The sequence below is a fragment of the Parus major genome, chromosome 4A (genome assembly GCF_001522545.3).
Source record: "Parus major isolate Abel chromosome 4A, Parus_major1.1, whole genome shotgun sequence".
In the NCBI taxonomy this organism is placed as follows: Eukaryota; Metazoa; Chordata; class Aves; order Passeriformes; family Paridae; genus Parus; species Parus major.
The window spans coordinates 11,514,740-11,534,874 of NC_031772.1; the positions used below are offsets into that span (position 1 = coordinate 11,514,740).

At 39.0% G+C, this 20,135-nt stretch overlaps 1 protein-coding gene across 5 annotated transcripts in view; it reads right to left on the reverse strand.

The window, feature by feature from the left end:
- Positions 1-19,813, reverse strand: part of SMARCA1 (SWI/SNF related, matrix associated, actin dependent regulator of chromatin, subfamily a, member 1) — a 35,379-nt gene extending 15,566 nt beyond the window's left edge. For 4 of the 5 annotated variants that reach the window (XM_033514151.1, XM_033514148.1, XM_033514149.1 and 1 more), the window contains exons 1-16: positions 19,525-19,813; positions 15,589-15,675; positions 12,764-12,930; positions 11,754-11,854; positions 11,532-11,632; positions 11,079-11,258; positions 9,615-9,770; positions 9,238-9,369; positions 7,722-7,790; positions 6,877-6,986; positions 5,990-6,216; positions 5,343-5,464; positions 4,819-4,971; positions 3,324-3,456; positions 2,241-2,389; positions 1,507-1,626 (exon numbers count right to left, since the gene is read on the reverse strand). In XM_033514151.1, the coding sequence (XP_033370042.1) occupies positions 1,507-1,626; positions 2,241-2,389; positions 3,324-3,456; positions 4,819-4,971; positions 5,343-5,464; positions 5,990-6,216; positions 6,877-6,986; positions 7,722-7,790; positions 9,238-9,369; positions 9,615-9,770; positions 11,079-11,258; positions 11,532-11,632; positions 11,754-11,854; positions 12,764-12,930; positions 15,589-15,675; positions 19,525-19,611 (2,094 nt within the window). In that variant the 5' untranslated portion in view covers positions 19,612-19,813. Of the gene's footprint in view, positions 1-1,506; positions 1,627-2,240; positions 2,390-3,323; positions 3,457-4,818; positions 4,972-5,342; positions 5,465-5,989; positions 6,217-6,876; positions 6,987-7,721; positions 7,791-9,237; positions 9,370-9,614; positions 9,771-11,078; positions 11,259-11,531; positions 11,633-11,753; positions 11,855-12,763; positions 12,931-15,588; positions 15,676-16,308; positions 16,389-19,524 lie in introns of all 5 variants that reach the window. The other variant, XM_033514150.1, reaches the window with a different exon arrangement.
- Positions 19,814-20,135: the final 322 nt, after the last annotated feature.

The window sequence follows — 20,135 nt, forward strand, 5'->3', positions numbered from 1 at the left end:
AACAATTTATTTTTCTAAATGTTTCTTCCAAATCAATAAAAAACATGAGTTAGAAGGGCAAGAATTCACATATCTGATTGCAGGTAAAACCTTAAGGATATCCTCGTTATACATCTTGTACAAAACAGAGACACAGAGGGAACATTGTGGGACTGAGTAATACCTCTTTGTATGGATGACCTTTCTATTATTAGGTAAAATCAATGTACCAACTAAAACCTTGTTGGGCGTTAGGTTTCTTTCCTTTTGTTCCTTTTTACTTAGAGGGTTTTTTTTCCCCATAAATTGCTAGGAAACATTAACGACCGGGTACTTAATGAAAAAAAAAGAAATGGCCAAACTCAAGGGAGGAGGGCATCTGGTTGCACTTCTCTTATCTGGGGATCTCCCTCCAAGGGGCAGAGATACCTAGAGAATTGGGCTGGTAAAAGATGAGGCTAGGGCAGGTGCAGACTCTCTCTCTCTCTCAGCTTCGGAGGAGGGTGGTCGGAGTCGCTGCTTGGGGAAGGGAATTTGCTGCTGCTACCAGAGCCCAGCCCCAAGCTGCTGCTTCTGCCATGGGGTGAACCTCAGCTTGTGAGAGCAGCCACTGAACTGGGACCTTATTAACACCTACCTCACTAAAACAGGGGCCTAGCCCCATCCACTCGGGTGCCCGGGATCCTGAGCTCGCCCCTCTCTGCCCTGCTGGGAGTGGAGCTGCCGCTGTCCCATCCCCGCTGCTTCACAGGCACCGCTCTGGGCTTTCGCTACATTGTAGCCCCACACCCCCTGCCTGCCAATACACCTTGCCGGCCCAGCTTGCTGCTCCTAAGACTCCTGCAGGGGCACCGGGACCGGCTGCCCCACGGGCCTGTGAAGCAAAGCCTCTCCGCCATCCCTTCCCCTCAGGGCCCAGCCGCCATTCCCGCGTGCCCCCCGAGCCCGCGCCACAGCGCCCCCTGCAGGCGCGGGGGCAGCCCCGCCCCCGCCCCGCCCGCCGGGAGCAGCAGCGCCCCTGCCGGCCGTGCCCGGAACTGCAGCGAGGGGAGGGCGCCTGCGGCCGGAAGGGTGACTGGCTCCTGCCCCTGCTTGCTGCTCGTGCCAGAGGGGTTTGTTTGCCTTATTATACATACCAGTGAAAAACTGCCATTACCAAGACAACTCTTCACTGCATAAACAGACTCAAGTCCAAGATCCACATAAAAAAATCATTATCAGGCCCTCAGATATATGTGACAGCAAAATAATACTGACTGCAGCAGGATAGTAGCACGCAACACAGTGGTTTTGCTGCAGAAAAGATAACATCTGAGCAATATTATCAGATTTTACCATGAAAAAAACAGTGGAGCTGAAAGTAATCTAACAAAAATTCAGAATATTAATGCTCGGGCAGAGTCAAGTGAATTTTTCAGTAGCTCTTTACTTCTCTAGAACCTAGAAACCTTCACAGTCATAACATTCATAGTGTGGCTTTTATGCTTGCACCTCAAAACTGAAGTCTTATGTGCTACAAAAAATTACCTTTTGTTTTTCTCTGTAATCTTCACCTTCAAAGTTGTATAAGCTCATCTCTGTGTCCATAGTGAAATTTCGTAGGGAGCTCTCTCCCATTTTCTGTAATCGTTCATTCATTTCAGCTGTCTAAAAAGAGAGGAAGATACTTTTAGGTAAAAAGAGAGGAAGATACTTTTAGGTTCACTCCAGCTATTTTATCTTTTCTGAAAAAATCAGCTTTCATCATTACTACAACATACTCAACATCTTTTTTGGATTTTAACTTTTACTTACATTTTCTTCTAAAAAGAGATACCCATTGTCCTTTTCAATTTAGAGCAATCTGACTTCAAGACTCTCCATTAAGCTAAATTTATTATCCTGGGATGTAGTCCTACAACTGTAAAATTTAACTTTAAAATTTAAATTAAATTTATGCCCATCTCCTTGGAGCTGAAATGGCGGTTCATTTTTTCATAGAGCTATCTATTACCTAATGAAGTTCCATAAAAACTTTGTGTCTATCAGAATTGTTTACATTAAATTTACATTTTTCTAGAAAAATGTAAATACAAAATAAGCACTGGTTAAGATATGATCAGCATAAATCTTGAAAATAATTACAATCACTAATTCTACTTCTTCAAAACTTTTATAATACTTAAAATCTGCACAAATAGTAAATAATATATTTACATAATCAGATCTCATTATATTTTGTGCGTATGTGCTTTGAAATCCATATTAAACAGTTCTCTAACCTTCTTTTCACCTCTTTCTAAAATAGTGGTTATATCTTCTTCTGTCAGCTCACTATCTTTGGAAGCAAAAACATGCGTGGCTCCGTGCCGGATCATCTGCAGCATTTCATCTTTTGCCAGTTTGTTGGACTGTTGGTCTATGAGCCTTCCTACAATCACAAGGAATGTGTTGAAAGTTAAAATATGGGAGTTCTAGTAGGACCATGCAAGCAGTGGATTTTTTTACTTCCCTGACAGAACAAGAAAGGTAAAACAGAACAACCATACAGAAGAAATACATTTCACTCGAGATGAGAATAAATGCAAGTCAGGAACTTTGGGGAAAATTAAAAAAACTTTGATTCAAGTCATAATAAAAAATGCTTCACATTCAGATAATCCAAATTTTACATTTAAGATCTTATTCTTACAAAGTTAGGTGAACTTTTAAGATCACAATCTTATCTCAAGAAAAAAAAATTAAAAGTATTATATAATAACCACAAAGTGCTTGATATTTTCAACATTCACATCACTGATTTCAACCCAATTTTCTAATTATTTTTCCCAAAATTTGAATTTCTGTCCCAAAATTTTACTTATCCTCTCTTCTCATGCTATCAAAATTTTGACCATCATTCTTTCAGTAGCCCACTCTTTTAATAAATACAAACAACTTAGCTTGAGTACCTTACTTTTGACAAACTATTCTTCTAAACCAAAATACACAAAGGTGTTTTATTATTTAGTTAACCCATATGTGGTAAGAAGTATATGTATATCATTATTTCAACTGCCATGGAACATACCTGATTTTGCTTTTTTTCTTTTTAACATCTCATAAAACTAAGTAACATCTATTCAGCTATAGTTAGTTTCCTCATGTAGACTCACTATAAATTTATGTCTACATTACTTAGCAAAACAGAATTCAAAAGTAATTCAGCTGAACAAGTGAATACCTTTCACATTAGGTTGACTTAGTACACTGCTATTATACATAAGGCCTGCTTTCTCTAACACTGTACATTTGTACAGTTATTAAACCATACTTTAAGGGACTGAACAATTCTGTTGCAGACAAACATATATACCAGTTGATACCTTGTTGTATAACTATAGAGTCCAGTCTCAGTTTTATTTCAGCTCTTTCTACAATCCTCTCTTCAACAGTATTATCAGTGATAAGTCGGAACACCCGTACTGGTTTCTTTTGACCAATACGATGCGCACGATCCTAACAAACATAAATCAATGAGTGTTCAGCAACAAGAACTCACAGGCAATAGACAGTTAGCTTGCAGAAATAGCAGCCTCAAACTAGCATTGTACTTCTTGGTCCCTTGCCTATTCAAGAGCACGGATCACTGTAAAACCAGTATTCTAATATTTACTTATACCTGGCTAATACACTTTTGAATCATTCCATAGCAATAAATGCATCTCCCTCATTATAAATGAAGATAACTGAATGTCTGTCCAGACTTCAGATGGGAAGTGGACATACAACAGTATATACATGCATACACTTGTATTGCTTTCAAATGAATTATCTCACTTGACACAGGTATGGATATTCTGCATCCCTGGCTTGAGCAAATTAATTCCATGTGCAGGGTTCCTGCAGCCACAGCTCCAACACTGTGCCTGTCCCAAGCCAGCAAACAAGGCTCAGGACTCACGCACTATACTCATTTGTAACAAAACTTTTATTTATCCTCTCTGGAAAACATGTCCTTTTAAATCAAAAAAAAGTTAAACAGCTGTCCTTCAAGCTGTGGGTACCAGGATTTTCTGTCTTTAAATATGAATTGTTAAATCTTTTACTCTCCTGCATAGTATTCATTTATTTTGGAAAACCCTACTGAAATTCACAAATTACACTTACAGTCTCCAGAAAGTTGGTCAACTATTGGCAGTCAACATGCATATCTAAAAGATCAGCTATTCATATTAAATAGTTGATGCGTTGAAGTGCATTAAAAGAAAATAAAAAATTACAAACCACTGAACAAATACCCACCCTCCTAATCATGCAAGAAAGATCACATGAGTTTTATTGCACATGAAACAAATTACAGACTTTTATTTTACATTTAGCAGTCAGAAAGAGAAGATTTTAGGAAGTTTTAACCCAAAGGTAACTCCCCCCCACCCCAGCATCACCACCAAATACCTTTATGCTTATGCAGAAACAAAAAGTAAAAACATTTACTTCCCAAATGAGAGAAATAAAAGGCTGCATGCTTTTAATTTTATGTTATTATTTTGGATACAATCCTCTATTATTCATTTACTGTTCTCTTCTGAAAAGACAGAGTTACAAATAATTCTCTACTTCTTTTAACAATATTGATATAGTATTTTGATAGAAGTAATCTCTCATTATGAAAATAATTAAGACAAGTATTTACAGAAAAAATCTACGATTTCCTCCACAAATTCTGTTCATGCCCTTTTATTCAATTCCTTTGTTTCTTGGTATTGTCTTGTGCATACAAAAACTAAAGAAAAATAACAAAAATGCAAGCTCTGAAAAGTTACACAAAAGAGAACATTGACAACTTAAACAAAATTGTGTATTAGGGAGTTAACTCACCATGGCTTGCAGATCTACTTGAGGGTTCCAATCTGAATCATAAAGAATAACGACATCAGCAGTTGCCAAATTAATTCCAAGACCTCCAGCTCTGGTACTCAGCATGAAAATGAATTTACTGCTGTTGGGAGCATTAAATGTGTCAATTGCTTCCTGAAAGAAAAAAAAAAGGTGTCACTAAATATCAGATCTTTCAAAGAAGTTTCCAGTATGTTTGTGGTTTTCCAATTACATTTCTTTTAAACAATTTCCATATAAAAAAGAAATTTATCAAAGAAACTGTATGTTTGGACAGGTGGGAAATTCTGTACTGACTCCACAATGTACTGTATTTTTCACTTAGCTGAGGATCAAATGAAACATACTGTGGACTTTAGTTACGAAAAACATACCCTTAGCAGCTTTTTAAAAACTGTAGCATTTCTGCTTTACTTTAAACAATGACGTGGCTACATACACATATGCAAATAACAACTTATTAACCTAAACCAAAGGCTTTTCTTGTTTGCATTCAAATTTCCCACCTCTCTTTCCTCATGTGGTGTCTGCCCATCAAGTCTGCAGTACTCATAACCACGCCACATGCAATAGTCTTCCAAAATATCCAGCAACCGAGTCATCTGACTGAACAGCAGAACTCTGGAACCTGACAGAACACAGAAGGTTTTGACATTCATTTTATGTTTTCACATTGACCTTATTACAGAGCTACTACAGAGCATGACTGAGAATTTGTGTGAAATATTCTGTACCATGTCTAACTTAAGTAAGTCATTTTTCTGAAGTTACTTTTCTGGTAGTGACTTAACCACTCAAGAATATTATTTGATAAATTATATAGGAGAAATATATAACCAAGGAAACAGAACACTTCAAGCCATTGTAAGGAAATTTGGTGCCAACTGATGTGCATAGATGAAATAATTCCAGCAGAAATTTTCTTACAGAAAGGAGAAGAGAGGCTTGACTCTTCCTTTCCTTCTACTTATCATTCCTGTAAGATTTCTTTCCCTTGCATGTTAATATCTACAGAAAATTAATTTTCAACAAAATCCTCACAGAAAGTGATGAATATATTCACTACAGGAAAGGCTAAACCTGTGCTGTTTTTGAAAGACACTTGAACTTACACAGAGCATTCAGATCACTGCTGTCCATAAACAGTACTTACCCTGTTCTCTGAGTTTTGCCAGCAGTTTATCCAGGACTAACATTTTACCACTATTGGTGATGAGATGAGTGTCAGTGGTGTAAGGCGGGCCTGGCTCAGCACCATCAAACAGGTAAGGATGGTTACAGCACTTCCGCAGCTGCATCAGAATATTCAGCAGACGCATCTTATCCATTTTGCCAGCTGAATTCAGGATATCAATATCTTTCATCAGGATCCTGGTATACCTGAGGTTTTAAGGGCAGTTTTGAACTACTTTACAGTTTTTATTTGAATGAATGAATGAAACCCTGCAATACAGCAATTCTTATTTCTGGATGTGAAAGGTGGCTTTGTTTATATAACAATGAGCTATATTATGAAACTTGGCAAAAACATCTGACTGATAGTAAGGACTTCTAAATTTATACCTAAATACAAAAGGGAATCTCTCTGCAAGCGACAATGATCTGTCATACACTGGATTATTTTACACTTTCATTTTAGCAGTACAAAGTGGATTAAAAATATCACTTATTTGACAGGTACTGCTACACTGACCTGTCTCTTTGTCTCACATCTCTTCTGGGTATGTAGCTGCTCAAGGTTTTAATTTAATTTCAGGTAAGCTTTTTTCATGCATACATACTTGGATCAAAGGAGGAAGCTTACAAGGCATTTGTTCTTTCAAATAAGCTAAAGGGAGGAGAAAGTGTCTGCTTTCTTCCTCTCAGCTCTTTTCATTACCCTTCCCGAAACCTGTGCATTTCTTACAAAAGGCCTAGGACAGCTGTAACTAAGTTTTTCTATCTGACTGTCTCAACATATAACTGTAAGGAAAAAAGTACCAATGTGAAGAACTATAGTGTTTAACAGAAAAGAATCTTACCTTGATGTAAATAACTCACCATTCTCTCTGCATTTTGCTGAGCCCAAGATAAATTTTTACTTCCTTCTTTGGAGGCAAACTCTTTTCTACTTCACCTTTTATACGACGTAAGAGAAATGGCTTCAACACCTACACAAATTCGGATGTTTTACATAGATAAATGTAAAAAATTGACTGCCACAAATACAAAATTAACAGATTCAATTATCTGATATTTATTCAGAACTAATCAGTATCTAATGCTGTCATGGTGACCCCATGAGAAAAATTCTGCTAAATTAAGTTGTCCAGCAATGACTAAACTCACATATAAATACGTGTCTCCCTATGTAAGGGTTGCCATAATTATCCCAGTTGTTATCTTAAGCAGGGGCCAAACCCATAAGTTCATAAAACTTAATCCTCTTTAACATAAACCCTGTTTCATTTCCACTAGCAGGGACAAAACACACCAACATTTCAAGTATAACAATGCACATTGTAGGTATGTATGTATGCTACTGCAAAAAAATGTCTTCTTTCGTGCACAATAAAACAAAGGTAGAGGCATGCCTTTATTCAGACTAGCATGACATGTATCACTATACTATTCACAATAATAAATGGTTTCAAAAAGATCACAAAATTATTTATTTTCATATTTTTTATTCAGATTTGCCTGCTTCAAACAGTAACACACAAAAAGTAGTACTTATGATAGGAAGCTCCAATGCTTAATTCATGGACATTCTGCTAGGCACTCCTGTAGCTAAACACCTCCATGTTCATCTTTTCAACTTTGAGATGAAGGGGAAAATAATCTGGTTTTCTTTTTCAGAGTGTGCATGCTAATGATGACATGTGATAACAACTTTAATTACTTACAGCATGAAGTCTCTCTACAAGTTTCTGATCACCAAGACAATTTTTGGTGTCAAACCATGAGTCAAAATCCTGTGGTGAGAAACAGCACAATTGGTTTGAACAGTTTTATCATCTGTACTTTTAACAGACACATATTGACTCTGTTTCATTCCAGCTGAGAGTGGTGTAAAGCTTGAGACAAATTACTTCTGTGAAAGAACAATCAGTCTGCAAGTCTGTGCCATCTCCCTGGTATGTTGTAACATTCGAGTCAAGTGCATCACTCTGTAGACAAAATACTATTATACTCTGCTTAACATACATCAACTTTCCATGCTCTCACTGCAGTGTCCAAGAGCTTCCCATCAGTGCTTATGCGACTGTTCAGGGTTGGGTGTCCTTCCTTTTGTTCCTTCTCACCTATGGAATTTTTTGCCCATTGGTTGCAGGAAAATCTGATGGCTCATACCTGTTGGGTACTTGAGAAACACAGAGTTTGGCTAGGCCCAGTGGGGAAGAGGGCAGGGGAGGGCAGGGGCAGATGGGGGCTGGCTGGCTTCTTAGGCTGGAGAACAGGACGCTCTCTCTCAGAACTGTTGCCGTTTGGAGAAGGGAATTCGCCATCACCCAGACAGAGCTGCTTCTCCTTCTTCTTTGTGGGCCTCGCACCCCCTGCCCTGCCAGGACGTGTGGCAGTGCCAGGCACTGCCACAGAGCTGCTGATCCACCTCAGCCACTGGCCCAGGACTGTTCCTCAGAGCCCTGCAGGAGCACCAGGACTGACTGCCCGAGGGGGTTTGTGAAGCAAAGCCTCTCCTCCATCCCTTCCTGTCTCAGCCGAGAAGGCTGTCACGGGGTCCCTGGTTCTGTTTTGTTGCTAATGCTGTAGTTATTTTTGTTTGTTTGCCTTGTTATATATACTAGTAAAGAACTGTTATTCCTATCCCCAGATTTCTGCCTGAGAACCCCTTAATTTCAAAATTATAGTAATTCAGAGGGAGGGGATCTACATTTTCATTCCAAGGGAGGCTCCTGCCCTCCCTACCAGACACCTGTCTTCAAAACAGAGACAGTGATGATGGGACAAAAAGTTAAAAAAAATCAACCTGAATCCTTAAGAAAATTAAATTGACAGTAGAGCAAAAATAGTATAAGCAAGTAATACAAGCACAAAGATTAACATTACATTAACAATAAAAGTGAAGAAAGATTACTCAAGTTTTGAATTTTTAGAAAATGGCTTATGCCTATTTGGATGCTTCATATTCTTGATACTTCATTACAAATTTTGCATAATTCTTGAACTATTTAAAGTATAACGTTTGCTATTAATGGTCTGAGGCCTCATCCACACCAGCAGAATGCACTGTTTTAACTAGGTAGAGTAAAAGAAGTAGTCTACAGTAAGCCACAGAGCTTTCCCTGAACCTGGGTTGTGCACAACGTCCATCTCCTACTAGGCTGGTCATTCTTCTCTTCTACTGACAGCAGCCTGGGAATCAATATAACAATACTATACTTCCAAACATCAACTTACATCTGCAGAATTGAAGACATCAGGTAAAAGGAAATTGAGTAATGCCCACAACTCATGGAGGTTATTCTGTAAAGGAGTTCCTGTAAGCAGCAATCGATTTGTTGTCTTGAATTCACGTACAATCTCTGACAGCTGGAAACACAACACAGTTATTAACACCATCTACACTAAAGCACAGTGAATCAGTTTTTGAAACCTAAAACAATGTAAATTAAACTTATAGATAGTGAGATACTATAAAATTTGCATTTACCACCCAGTAGCTCATTGTTTCTATTTTAAAAAAACACCACACCTAACACTTAAAATCTGCTCAGAGCAGACGCAATCTTTTTGTATCAAACTTACTTCAAAGTATCAAACAATTTCAAATTTACCTTAGACTTCTCATTCTTTATTCTGTGGGCTTCATCAATTACCAGGTACCTCCAGTTAAATTTCTTGAAAACTGATTTCTCTTTAATTATCATTTCATATGATGTAACACAAACATCCCATTCACCAGGCATCATAACATCACGGATAAATGCAGCCTGAAGCAGAAGAACTGGATTAATAAACATTCATAAATATGAACAATTTTTATGGCATATGGGGAAGCTGTCTCCACCACCATCACTGATGCACTAAATTAGCACACACAAGACTCTGAAACAGCTCAGTAACTGAAAGTTACTGTAATAAAAACTTTCAATCCTTTGTACTTTAAGCACAGAAAAAGCTGGAGTTAAGCAAAACACAAATTAGTTGCTACTCAGAATTACCTATTTGCTCTTCTACATCATTTCTCTGTAATTCAAGCAGAGTACATACAACCAAAAGGGGGAAAAAAAACCTTCAAAATTAACTTGCCCAAAGACACAATCCAGAAAAGTGTATGAAAACCACTTAACACATCCCACTCCCAACTATCTTCTCTCTTCCCCAAATACCTTCCTCTTCTGTCCCATCTGTTTTGCAAGGCACACATTAAGGCATATAAATCCTTTCACATGAAACATCATCCCATGTGAAAGCCACACAGACAGGTCTCCTGTGGCGCACCTGAGGCCATTTCCTCTTGTCCTGTCGCTTACAAAAACAACTTCCCTCAGCCACTCTTCCTAAGCTGTGTTCCCTTCTCTGAACACACTCCTGCACTCAATGTCACCAGTGCCCAGTACAGGGGGACAGTCACTGTCCTGGTCCTGCTAGCCACACCATGGCAGGTACAAGCCAGGATGCCACTAGCCTTCCTGGCCACACTGCCAGCTCCTATTCCCTTTCTAGAACCTTTCTAGCCTCAAGCAATAGCAGTCAGCCATACAATCCATATGAGCAGACACAGAATTCACAGAAACATCCAGCTTGTTCATCCCCTTCAGGTAGAAAAAAATTCTATATCTATTTTAAGGCCTCCACAATGAAAGATGAAAAGCTCCGCAACAGAATCATAGTTACAAGGCCAGGCAGGCTTAAAAATACAAGAGTGGGAAAAGTCACCTGAAAAAAGGAGAAGAAAAAGGTAACAAAGTGAGTCCAATAAAGAAAAATGAGTATGCACTGCCACATTACAAATATGGAAGAGAGATAAAAAATAGGTGCAAAAATCAAAGAGAAAGACAACAGAAAAACAGACAACTCAAAAAGCTTCACTACGATCCCAGTCTATTATTACATCTACTGATTTTCAGTTTTTCCTCATAGTCATAAGCATAACATTTTGCATTTTCAATATTAATGTAGTTAAAGATAACTAAAGTGTACTCTAATTAAGGAAATAGCTTAGGGAGAATTTCAGGTACCCAACTGATATTTTTTTGCCAAATAATGCATACATTTCTGAAATGTAAAACACTTACTCTGGCATCTTTATCTCCAATAAGGCAAACAGCACGTAAGGACGGAACCCAGCGCTTGAATTCATTCATCCAGTTATGCAAAGTTGATTTTGGAACCAGGACCATATGTGGCCCAGGAATGTTTCGGTAATGCTTCAGATAGCCTAATAAAGCTATTGTTTGCAGAGTCTTACCAAGCCCCTGCATTGACAAAGATGGGAGAGAAAGAAACTTACTGAATTGAAATACCATAAAGAAATACTTTCAAACCATTTTCTTTTATAATTTTGCCATTTGCTTAAAGCAAACTACACAAGAAATCTTTGCAATAGAACTTCTTTCATTACAACTTCAGATTTGAAAAATCAGACTGCGGTAGAATGAAGTATACTATGGCACCTAAATACTAAAAGCATTTCAATGTTGTATTTTGCTCAATAATTACCACAAAAAATCCAAAATATTACTGCTTACCATTTCATCTGCCAGAATACCATTAACTCCGTTTTCATACAGTGAGATCATCCAGTTCAAACCTCTAACCTGATAATCTCTTAGTGTTCCTCCTTTCACATCTGTAAATGTAAGATTCCTCTAAGTAGAAAAATACTAATTATAAGTAGAAAATTTTAATTGAAATCTGCTCAGATCTTAATTACATCAAATCAATTACAGAACTCCTGACGCCATACTTACATGAAGGAGACTCCTCAAACCGAATACACACGTTGGACGTTTTCCGACTCTCAGACAAGAGCTCTTCATCTTCCTCCTGCTCCGTGCGCCTGTGGCGGTACCTAAAGAAAGAATCCAACACTGATGTGTGAACAAAATCACTTCAAAACACTGCTACAAACTCTAAAGACAAATTACAACAGAAGCAATCACTGACCCAGAGTGTGTTCTGACACCCAGTTCTGGTGTCCTGACCAAACTCTCATCCTGTTAATATGTTATTCCAGCTTTAATTAGAAAGGCTGATATGAAGCCCTCTCTTTCAGAGCCACAACTATAATCTGACAATATCATGAGTTCTCCGAGGCACTTTTTAATGAGCAACACAGAAATACAAGACACATCAGTGCTAGCCATAGACTCAATTATTTGATAATTACAAAGTTCAGAAAAATCACACATTCAAATTTTTAAAAAGTTAAAATTTCTAAAATAGAATCTCATTTTTCCAACATTCAAAGAAAACTGTTGTTTGTTATTTCAGGACCTCTCAGAGGCACTACAGGCAGTCTCTGCTGTAATACTAACACAGACTAGTGGAGAGAGACAGTTGGTGCTGAGGATTCAACATCCCCACTACATCAACACTGCCTTTTCATAACCTGGTCTAGCCCCACCCTGGTCCACTACCAGCTGAGTCACATCAGGTGGACTTCTGGAGTGCCCCTCCAGCATCGTGCAAAAGAAATTCAATTTGCGTGCTCCAAAGTCACCCCACAATAGAGACCAAAGCATTTTCACATGGCAAAAATCAGGCAACTTTCTTTAAAAGTGCATTTCTGATCCAAAGTCACACTTATGTTGATGGAGCAGATGATGCTTTCAAACCAACCAGCTTTTAAAGAAATTGATACACCACTAACAGGAAATTGTCTGGATTTACCAAAAGTAAAACTGCCATGCACAATCTCTAGATTATGTTAAAAAATCTAAGTTCCTTGAACACGTGAGAAGTCAGAAATAAAACATACTCCCCAGCTGAAATCAAACTCTGTTTTTCATCTTTCTTCATCCGTGGCCGTCCCAGCTTGACTTTCAGTGGAGACGTTGGTGATTTTTGTGCTGCAGGTTGAATAAAATGTGCAAAAAGCTCTGTCTGCTTCAGGAGGAATTCAAACCTTTTTGCTCGATCTGCTTTCTAGTTTCCAAAGTGGAGAATAAAAAAAATAAAGAAAAATAGATAACTTTTCTTCATAAAAACATTTTTTTGTTAAGAAATTTTGTTAAGAATTTAGACACTCATAAGAACAACTTATATGATGAAAGACTGACAAGACCATCTGTTAAACAACTCTGAGGGCCACAAGCATTGTGAAACAGCTGGAACTGCTTCACTGCACACCAGCAGTGGTGAAGGGACAATTTAGTCTTTGTCTACAAAAGATAGAAGACAAATCTAAAGTAATGACTTACAGTAAGGGATGAAATCCTAACCTTGCTCATCAGTGGCAGAACTTTCATCAGCTTGAAGGCTATTAGGATTTGATCAAAGACAACAGTGTAGTAGCTCTGTTTTTAGAACTATTTCTGAAGTAATGGATGAATTGCTTTCACCCAAGTTTGTGAATTTTGCTGTCAGATTTCAAATTTCAAGCATTTCAGTTTTCCCATTTCAATGGGACATGTGCACTTCACTATGTCACGCAGCAAAATGTGGCCTTCCTTATATTTAGAAGATAACGTGTTAGATCATTTTTAAGAAAAATATGATAAAATGTAAATTCTATCTGAGAGAATGTAATTGTTATCAGTTTCTCTATGAGAAATCTAAGTATCATGTAACACTGTAGCACTTAAGGCAATTTCCATTTTGATCTCGTATCAGGATGTAGACAACAGAAGTGAAATGTGGGAACTGACAATGGTCAAATAAGAGATTTTTAGGCTTCAGGCATTAGCTTGAGCCTATGTGAAACTAGTTCTCACTCTGGCATGAGAAATCATAAGGAGGAATCCAAACAGTCCTTAAAGAAGTAAAACAGCCTCTGCAGGCGTTGTCTAGATCCTTGATGTTTACTTGCAAGAAACAGTCAAGGGGTAGTGTTCCCAATTGTTCAATGATGGTCATGTGTTGATTTAATGACCAATGAGATTTTTACCTTTCAGACCTTCTCAGAATTGTCTATAAAAGAAGATCTGGAAGAATAAAACTTGCTCTCTTTTGCAACCAAGCTAAGAGTCTGTGTTATGCTTCCGCCGTTCCTAATATAGTGTGACAGTGAAACTGTACTTCTGCATTGTAATCTTTCCAAAAAATACTCGATCCACAGAAAGCCGTTCTGCGGGTCACTTAAAACAAGCACATCTCCCACAACAGCAGAATCGCCAACCAAAGGGCAGCAAGAATGATCCTGAAGTGCAATGCAAGATCTCGCCATATGAGGGCACTGCGTTTCTTTAACAGCGCACGACTTGGCAGCAAAGGAACATCTTTGCTACGATCTCTTGGGAAAAAAAATTAACTGCTTTTTCCTCCCTTGCATTATTATTGGAAAATTTCTGTAAATAACTTGACAACCGAATAAAATGTAAATATCATGTGAAACGTTTATGAAAATAAGTTCTAGAAGGGGGAAGTAGAAACACAGTGTTTATGATCATCAGTATAAACACAGATCCATTTAGACAATTCATAGTTAACAAATAATATACGATTGTTTTGGAAAAATATTATTTGGTAAGGACCTATATTGAATGACACAATATAATTTTCTGCCTGCAATATTATCGGCCTAGTATAAGCAGTATGTTTTGCTAAAACAGTAAAGGTCTAGCTCACAACTGCACAACTGATAAGAGGTAGCTTTTTGATATCTAATCCCTTTGCCTCTTAGGACAAGTGAACTAACACTGTAATTTAGGAAAGCTGGAAAGTCACCAGGTATTACTGTGAAACAAGTCTAGCTGTTTACTCAACACAGATTCACTGTGTCTCTTCCCTTTGGCTAGAAATTAGGTATTCATACATGTAGGTATAAATTTTCCTATGTCTAACAGTTATACTCTTCCCTGACTTCTGTGATATCCAGACCTTTCAGAGTCCACTGTAATTACTAGGCATCCATTTAACATTAAATCTTTTAAAAACAATACAAGATAGAGGTACCACCTTAAGCCAAGAACTTTCCACAAATGTCATTCAAGAAGTCTTATAATGTCCTCCAGGTTTTTACCTCTTTGTAACACAGAAGTTACCCTGTTCCATCTCTCCAGCACTACAAGATCTCAACACTGGTGTCATGAAGAGATCCTCTTTTGCATTGTTACGGCACACACATTATCAGGCATTTCAATATTTAAAACCTTAATGTTTTTATATGAGAGAAATTGGCAGCTTCGGTATTTCAGTTCAGTAAGAAGTAGCTTAAGGATGCCTCTGAAATGACCCAAGGAGTCAAATAAAACTGGCAGAGACAGATTCAAAGCAAAATGGGGAGAGCTCTAAATATAAAATGCCATTGAATAGTAACTCCTTACCACAGATCGGTGTGGATAACTAAAGAAGAAACCACAAAACAAAAAATCCACTGACAACTACTGAGTATAAAAATCACAGGCTACAACTCCAAAAATCATGCAAAAATACTTAGAAGAATGGGAGAGTATTTAACAGAACTACCACTACCTGACCTGTTAGTCACTGTGAGAGACACAACATCTAGACATCTAAATGAATCTTGATCCATTTTTCTTTTCTGACACATCCAGTCTGCAAGAACTCATAACTGTGCTGATCCTGTTCCAACAACCAAGTGCCATAAGGAGCTGCAGTACGTTTTGTCATGAAAGTACTTACCATCTTCTCTTCATATTCTGGGTCAACTTCTTTTTCAGGTCTAGCAGCCTTTGGAGGAAGTTTAAGGTGAAACGGGGGATCATTTTTCTGTAATTCAAAAGTTAAACATTTTATAAATACCATTTTATTTACTCTTTTAGCAAAAAAGTATCAAATTGAAAAAAACAAATAACTGCAAGACAAGTATGCTACTTTTAAAAAATAATTATTTCAAAATTAAATGAGTGCACTAATCATATAATTCCACCCAAAGCAAAACCTCACATCCACAATGAAAATAAAGGTCCTCATATTTATCTCTACAAGTAGGATCCAAATTGAAAGAAATTACTGAAAAAACACAAAGTTTAATCTTTCACAAAGATCTTGCTGTAAATGCATAATTAAGTTTAATATCTTGAAAATACATTTTTAAAAATTTAAAATTTTTGGTTTCTAAATGTCAGATTCTTAACTGTAAGTTCCTGGCATTTGCATTTTGGTTAGGTTTTGTCTGCTTCCATTCCTAGATGAACAGCCACAAGTTCAACTGGAAACACAGCTTAACTACACTTACCCATAAACCTAGGAAGATACACAATCAACCAATTCAATCAATGGAGCAACAACTCCATGGTGCACTCTCAGACAACTGAAGAACCACCTTATTTACAATATATGAAAGAAATCTAAGTCATTTTAACTAAAATGGCTGACTTTTGTAGTTTATGAGATTCATACCTGTCTTCAGTTGTAAAGTTCAAAGCAGGTTTTCCACAACTGTATTGGTAAAATGATGAAATGGAAGACTTTTCTCCGCCCTAATTTAGGAAAATTTTCCTAATTGGTCTTTGAAATATGACAATAAAAATAAACCTATTTTGAGATGCATTAAATTACACAAATGTTTTTGAAAAGCTCTGAATAAACTGAAAGGAGCTGCCAGAGTGCATGTCTGCATAAAATTTAGCACTGCAGAGTATTAATCTGCTTTAAGTGCTTTGAGTATCAGACTACTATTAAATACATTAAATTAAAATAATAATTACTCTAAACTATTCAGGGTCCAGTAGCAAAGCCAGGCCAAAATGGTACCAAATTTTTAAAAATCTGTTAAGCAACATTAAATTTAAATTTCAGAACTATTACTGATAAATACACATGCCAGCTTTTTCTTTAAATACAATTATGCAAATGCGAGCAATATTTTCTGAAGTCAGAGATTATTGTTTCAAGTTTTGCCCAAAGCCATAATTCTCTGCAGAAGTGTACAGTACTAAGTGTATAATGAAGCTGCTTGACAGCTTAATGATTTTATAAATGCTCCAGCTCACCTTTGCAAGGCCAAATATTGCAAATAGGTAGGATAAGAAATATTCTATTCACTTAAATGTTCTTCAGTCATAAAAAAGCAAGGTTACTCCAACATGCCAAAGAGCAAGTCATACAGATGTGTATATTCACACCTCCATTATATTACTATACAACATACATTCCAAAAAGAGAGACTGACATTGCTATTATCAGGTCCAGTCCTTCAACTGAAGTGTTAAATTATTCCTTAAATGAAAACAAACTGACAGTAGGCCATTTCAGGCATCTCCCTCACTTGCCCTAAAAATTAATTTAGATAGGTATGTGTTACTGGAAAAAAGCTGTATGTCTGCCCCAGGTAAGTATAAAGTTTCTTCAAGCAGAACAACTTGGTATTATGACAATCCCTTAAAACTCAAAGCTTTCCAAGTAAATTGCAATGCAATATTATCTAAGTCCCAAGGCAGATAGCTGCAATGACAGTTATGTTGTTACTCAGATTATCCCAGAAGGATAAAACTTATAGTGGCATACAAATTTATTCTGAAATAAGTGTTTCTAAATAACACACTGTGAGTGAGTTAAAGTAGTAAATGAGCTGACATACTACTGCAGCCAAAGTACATAAAATCACCCTGTACATTTTACCCTTCAAGAAAAAGCACACTGTCCCTGTCTCCCCCCAAACACTACTTACTGCAGTGTTTCTGTTGAATATTGATGGCTCAAAGTATCAGAAATAATAAGCAGGAGATTATCAAAAGCCATTGAAAGAGACAAACAAGATACCTGCATCCCTGTGCCCCTTCTCTTCCTCACAACTCAAAATGGGGAGAATATGCTGCAGGTTCACTAAAATACAGCACTGTGCTGGTGGTGCCAGACAGGCAGGGGACAGGCATCATATCCAAACTTGCTTCTGCATAATGCTCTGAACTACAAAAATCTGTGCCTTGACAATTACTAGATTTTGATATGAATAAGAGTATTCCCCCTTACAACTGGACCATGTGCCTTTATACAACACAGAAACTTAAAATATTTAATAAAGTCTGAGAGTTTTTCCCTAGAAACTTTACACAATATATCTTCATCACTTAGAGGGCTGACTTGTCAGGAACCAGGACAGCAGAAGTCTCAGTGCAATTCAGCACCACAAAATTACTTTCATTTTTAACTCAGGAAACTCTAGAAATTTGTCTCTACTCTAGAAACTACTTCCATTATAGATTAGAGAGTCCCCTGAAAACTGCTGTCATTTAAACACCTTACAATATCCATGCAGCACTTTCAAAATACCCTGAGTATTCCAAGAATACAAAATACTCCCCTTAAAATCTCTAATAACTACCCTAAACAGAGTTCTTAAATTCAGGCTGAGAGATTTCTATCCAGAAAGTTTAACAGACTCAAAGTGAGGAGGCCCCATGAACACCTAAATAAACAACTGGGAACAAGAACTACTGCTGCTTTAGTTGACTTTACTCTTATAATTTGTGCTACTGAAAATTCTGCACAGATGCACTAAGAATAATTAGAATTCCTTCCATTTTTAACTCACATATACAAGGTGGAAATACATTTCCAAATAGCCAGTAATACAGTTTCGGTAATACAACAAGGACTATTTATAAAGTAAAACATTGAGAGGGGAGCAGAGCACAACAGGTTGCATGACTGCCACGTTATGCAGACGCTGTACTGTACAGTTGACTTGCATAAAATTTTGCAGAACAAGTATATATATATATATTTCTATATAATAGAGAAATGGCCCTTAAACATTTTACCTTAAGCAACCAAGTAAAGTTCAGGATTACACTGAACTGTGTCCCATAACTGTTTGCATACAGAATAAAATAAAGCTTCAAACATTCCTTACAGGTAAAATGGACTATCAGTAACTGAGATAAAAAATCGTAATGTATTGTTATCAGTAGTTGCACAATTTTCTCCAGTATCACATATTAAAAACGGTCCTCATTCCTGCTAAGTTTTCCCTAAGATTCATTCTTCGGGTTAAATCTTGTTCTGTTTCCAAGGATACCTAAATACGTCACTTTCTACAAATCTTGTGTCTTTCTTCCAAAAAACTAAAGAGAGGCGGCTGGCAGCCATACGTGTTCTCTCGAGGGGTATATTCTGCATCAGGGTACAATTCGAGCCGGGCAGGCGGCAGAGGGAGACCCTGACCTCAGTCAGCCGCGAACTCCCCGGGCCGTCCCCGCGACACTCCCACCCCAAGCCCTCGGAGCTCCCGGGTCCGGGACAGCAGTGGCCAGGGCATGGAAAAAGAAACAACAAGGGCGGGGGGCTAAGGAAGACGGGCCCTGCAAGAGCACCCAGGCGGCGAGGCTGACAGGGGGTCTGCACGGGCTCAACGGTCCCAGCCCCGTGCCCGGGGCCGAGCCGGGGACATCGCAGGGCCGCGCGGACGATAGCCACTGCCAGAGCGATGCCGAAGGGCAGGCACGGGAACAGGGGTGTGTTCGGGTGGGGCTGGCCCGTAGGGCCCTCGCGGGCCGCGGCGGAGGGACCTGGGAGGCCTTCGGGCCGGGCGACGCAGGCCGAGCAGCGGCTGCAGAAGGGGGCGACCAGGCCAGGCTCCACCACCCGCAGGGGCCCCCCGGAGCGGAGCGGTACCTCCTCAGCACCGGGATCCTGCGCGGCGGCCGTGGCGGAGGATGTGGAGGCTCGGGGCTCCTCGCTAGGGCCGGAGGCCGGGTCCATGTTGAGCTCGGTGGGTGCCGGAGGCACGGGGGAGCGGGGGCGGCCCCCTCGCGCCGCGCGGTCCCGCCCCTCCTCCCGGTCCTCGCCGGGCGACTCTCGCGATACCTCCGCGGGCCTGGGCCGCACTCGCGCTTCTCGCGCCGCCCGCGGCGGATGGTGCAGGCCCGGGTAGCGCGTCCCGCTCGGTCCGGGCCCGACGCGGGGATCGGCGGCTCTGCTGCTCCCCTCTTCCCGAGTGACACCGCAGTTCTCAAGAGAGAGCGCGGCCAGGGCCGCTGCATAATACCACAGACTGGTTTGGGGTCCGCCCTCCTGCCATGGGCAGTGACACTTAACACTATACCAAGTTGCTCCAAGCTCCATCCAACTTAGCCTTTAACATTTACCGGGATCCAAGGGCAGCCACAACTTCTCTGGGAAACGTGTGCCCGTGCCTCACCACCCTCACATTAAAGAATTTCTTACAAATAATTAATCCAAATCTCAATTTTAAACCGTTCCCCCTTGTCCTGTCTGCCCATGTA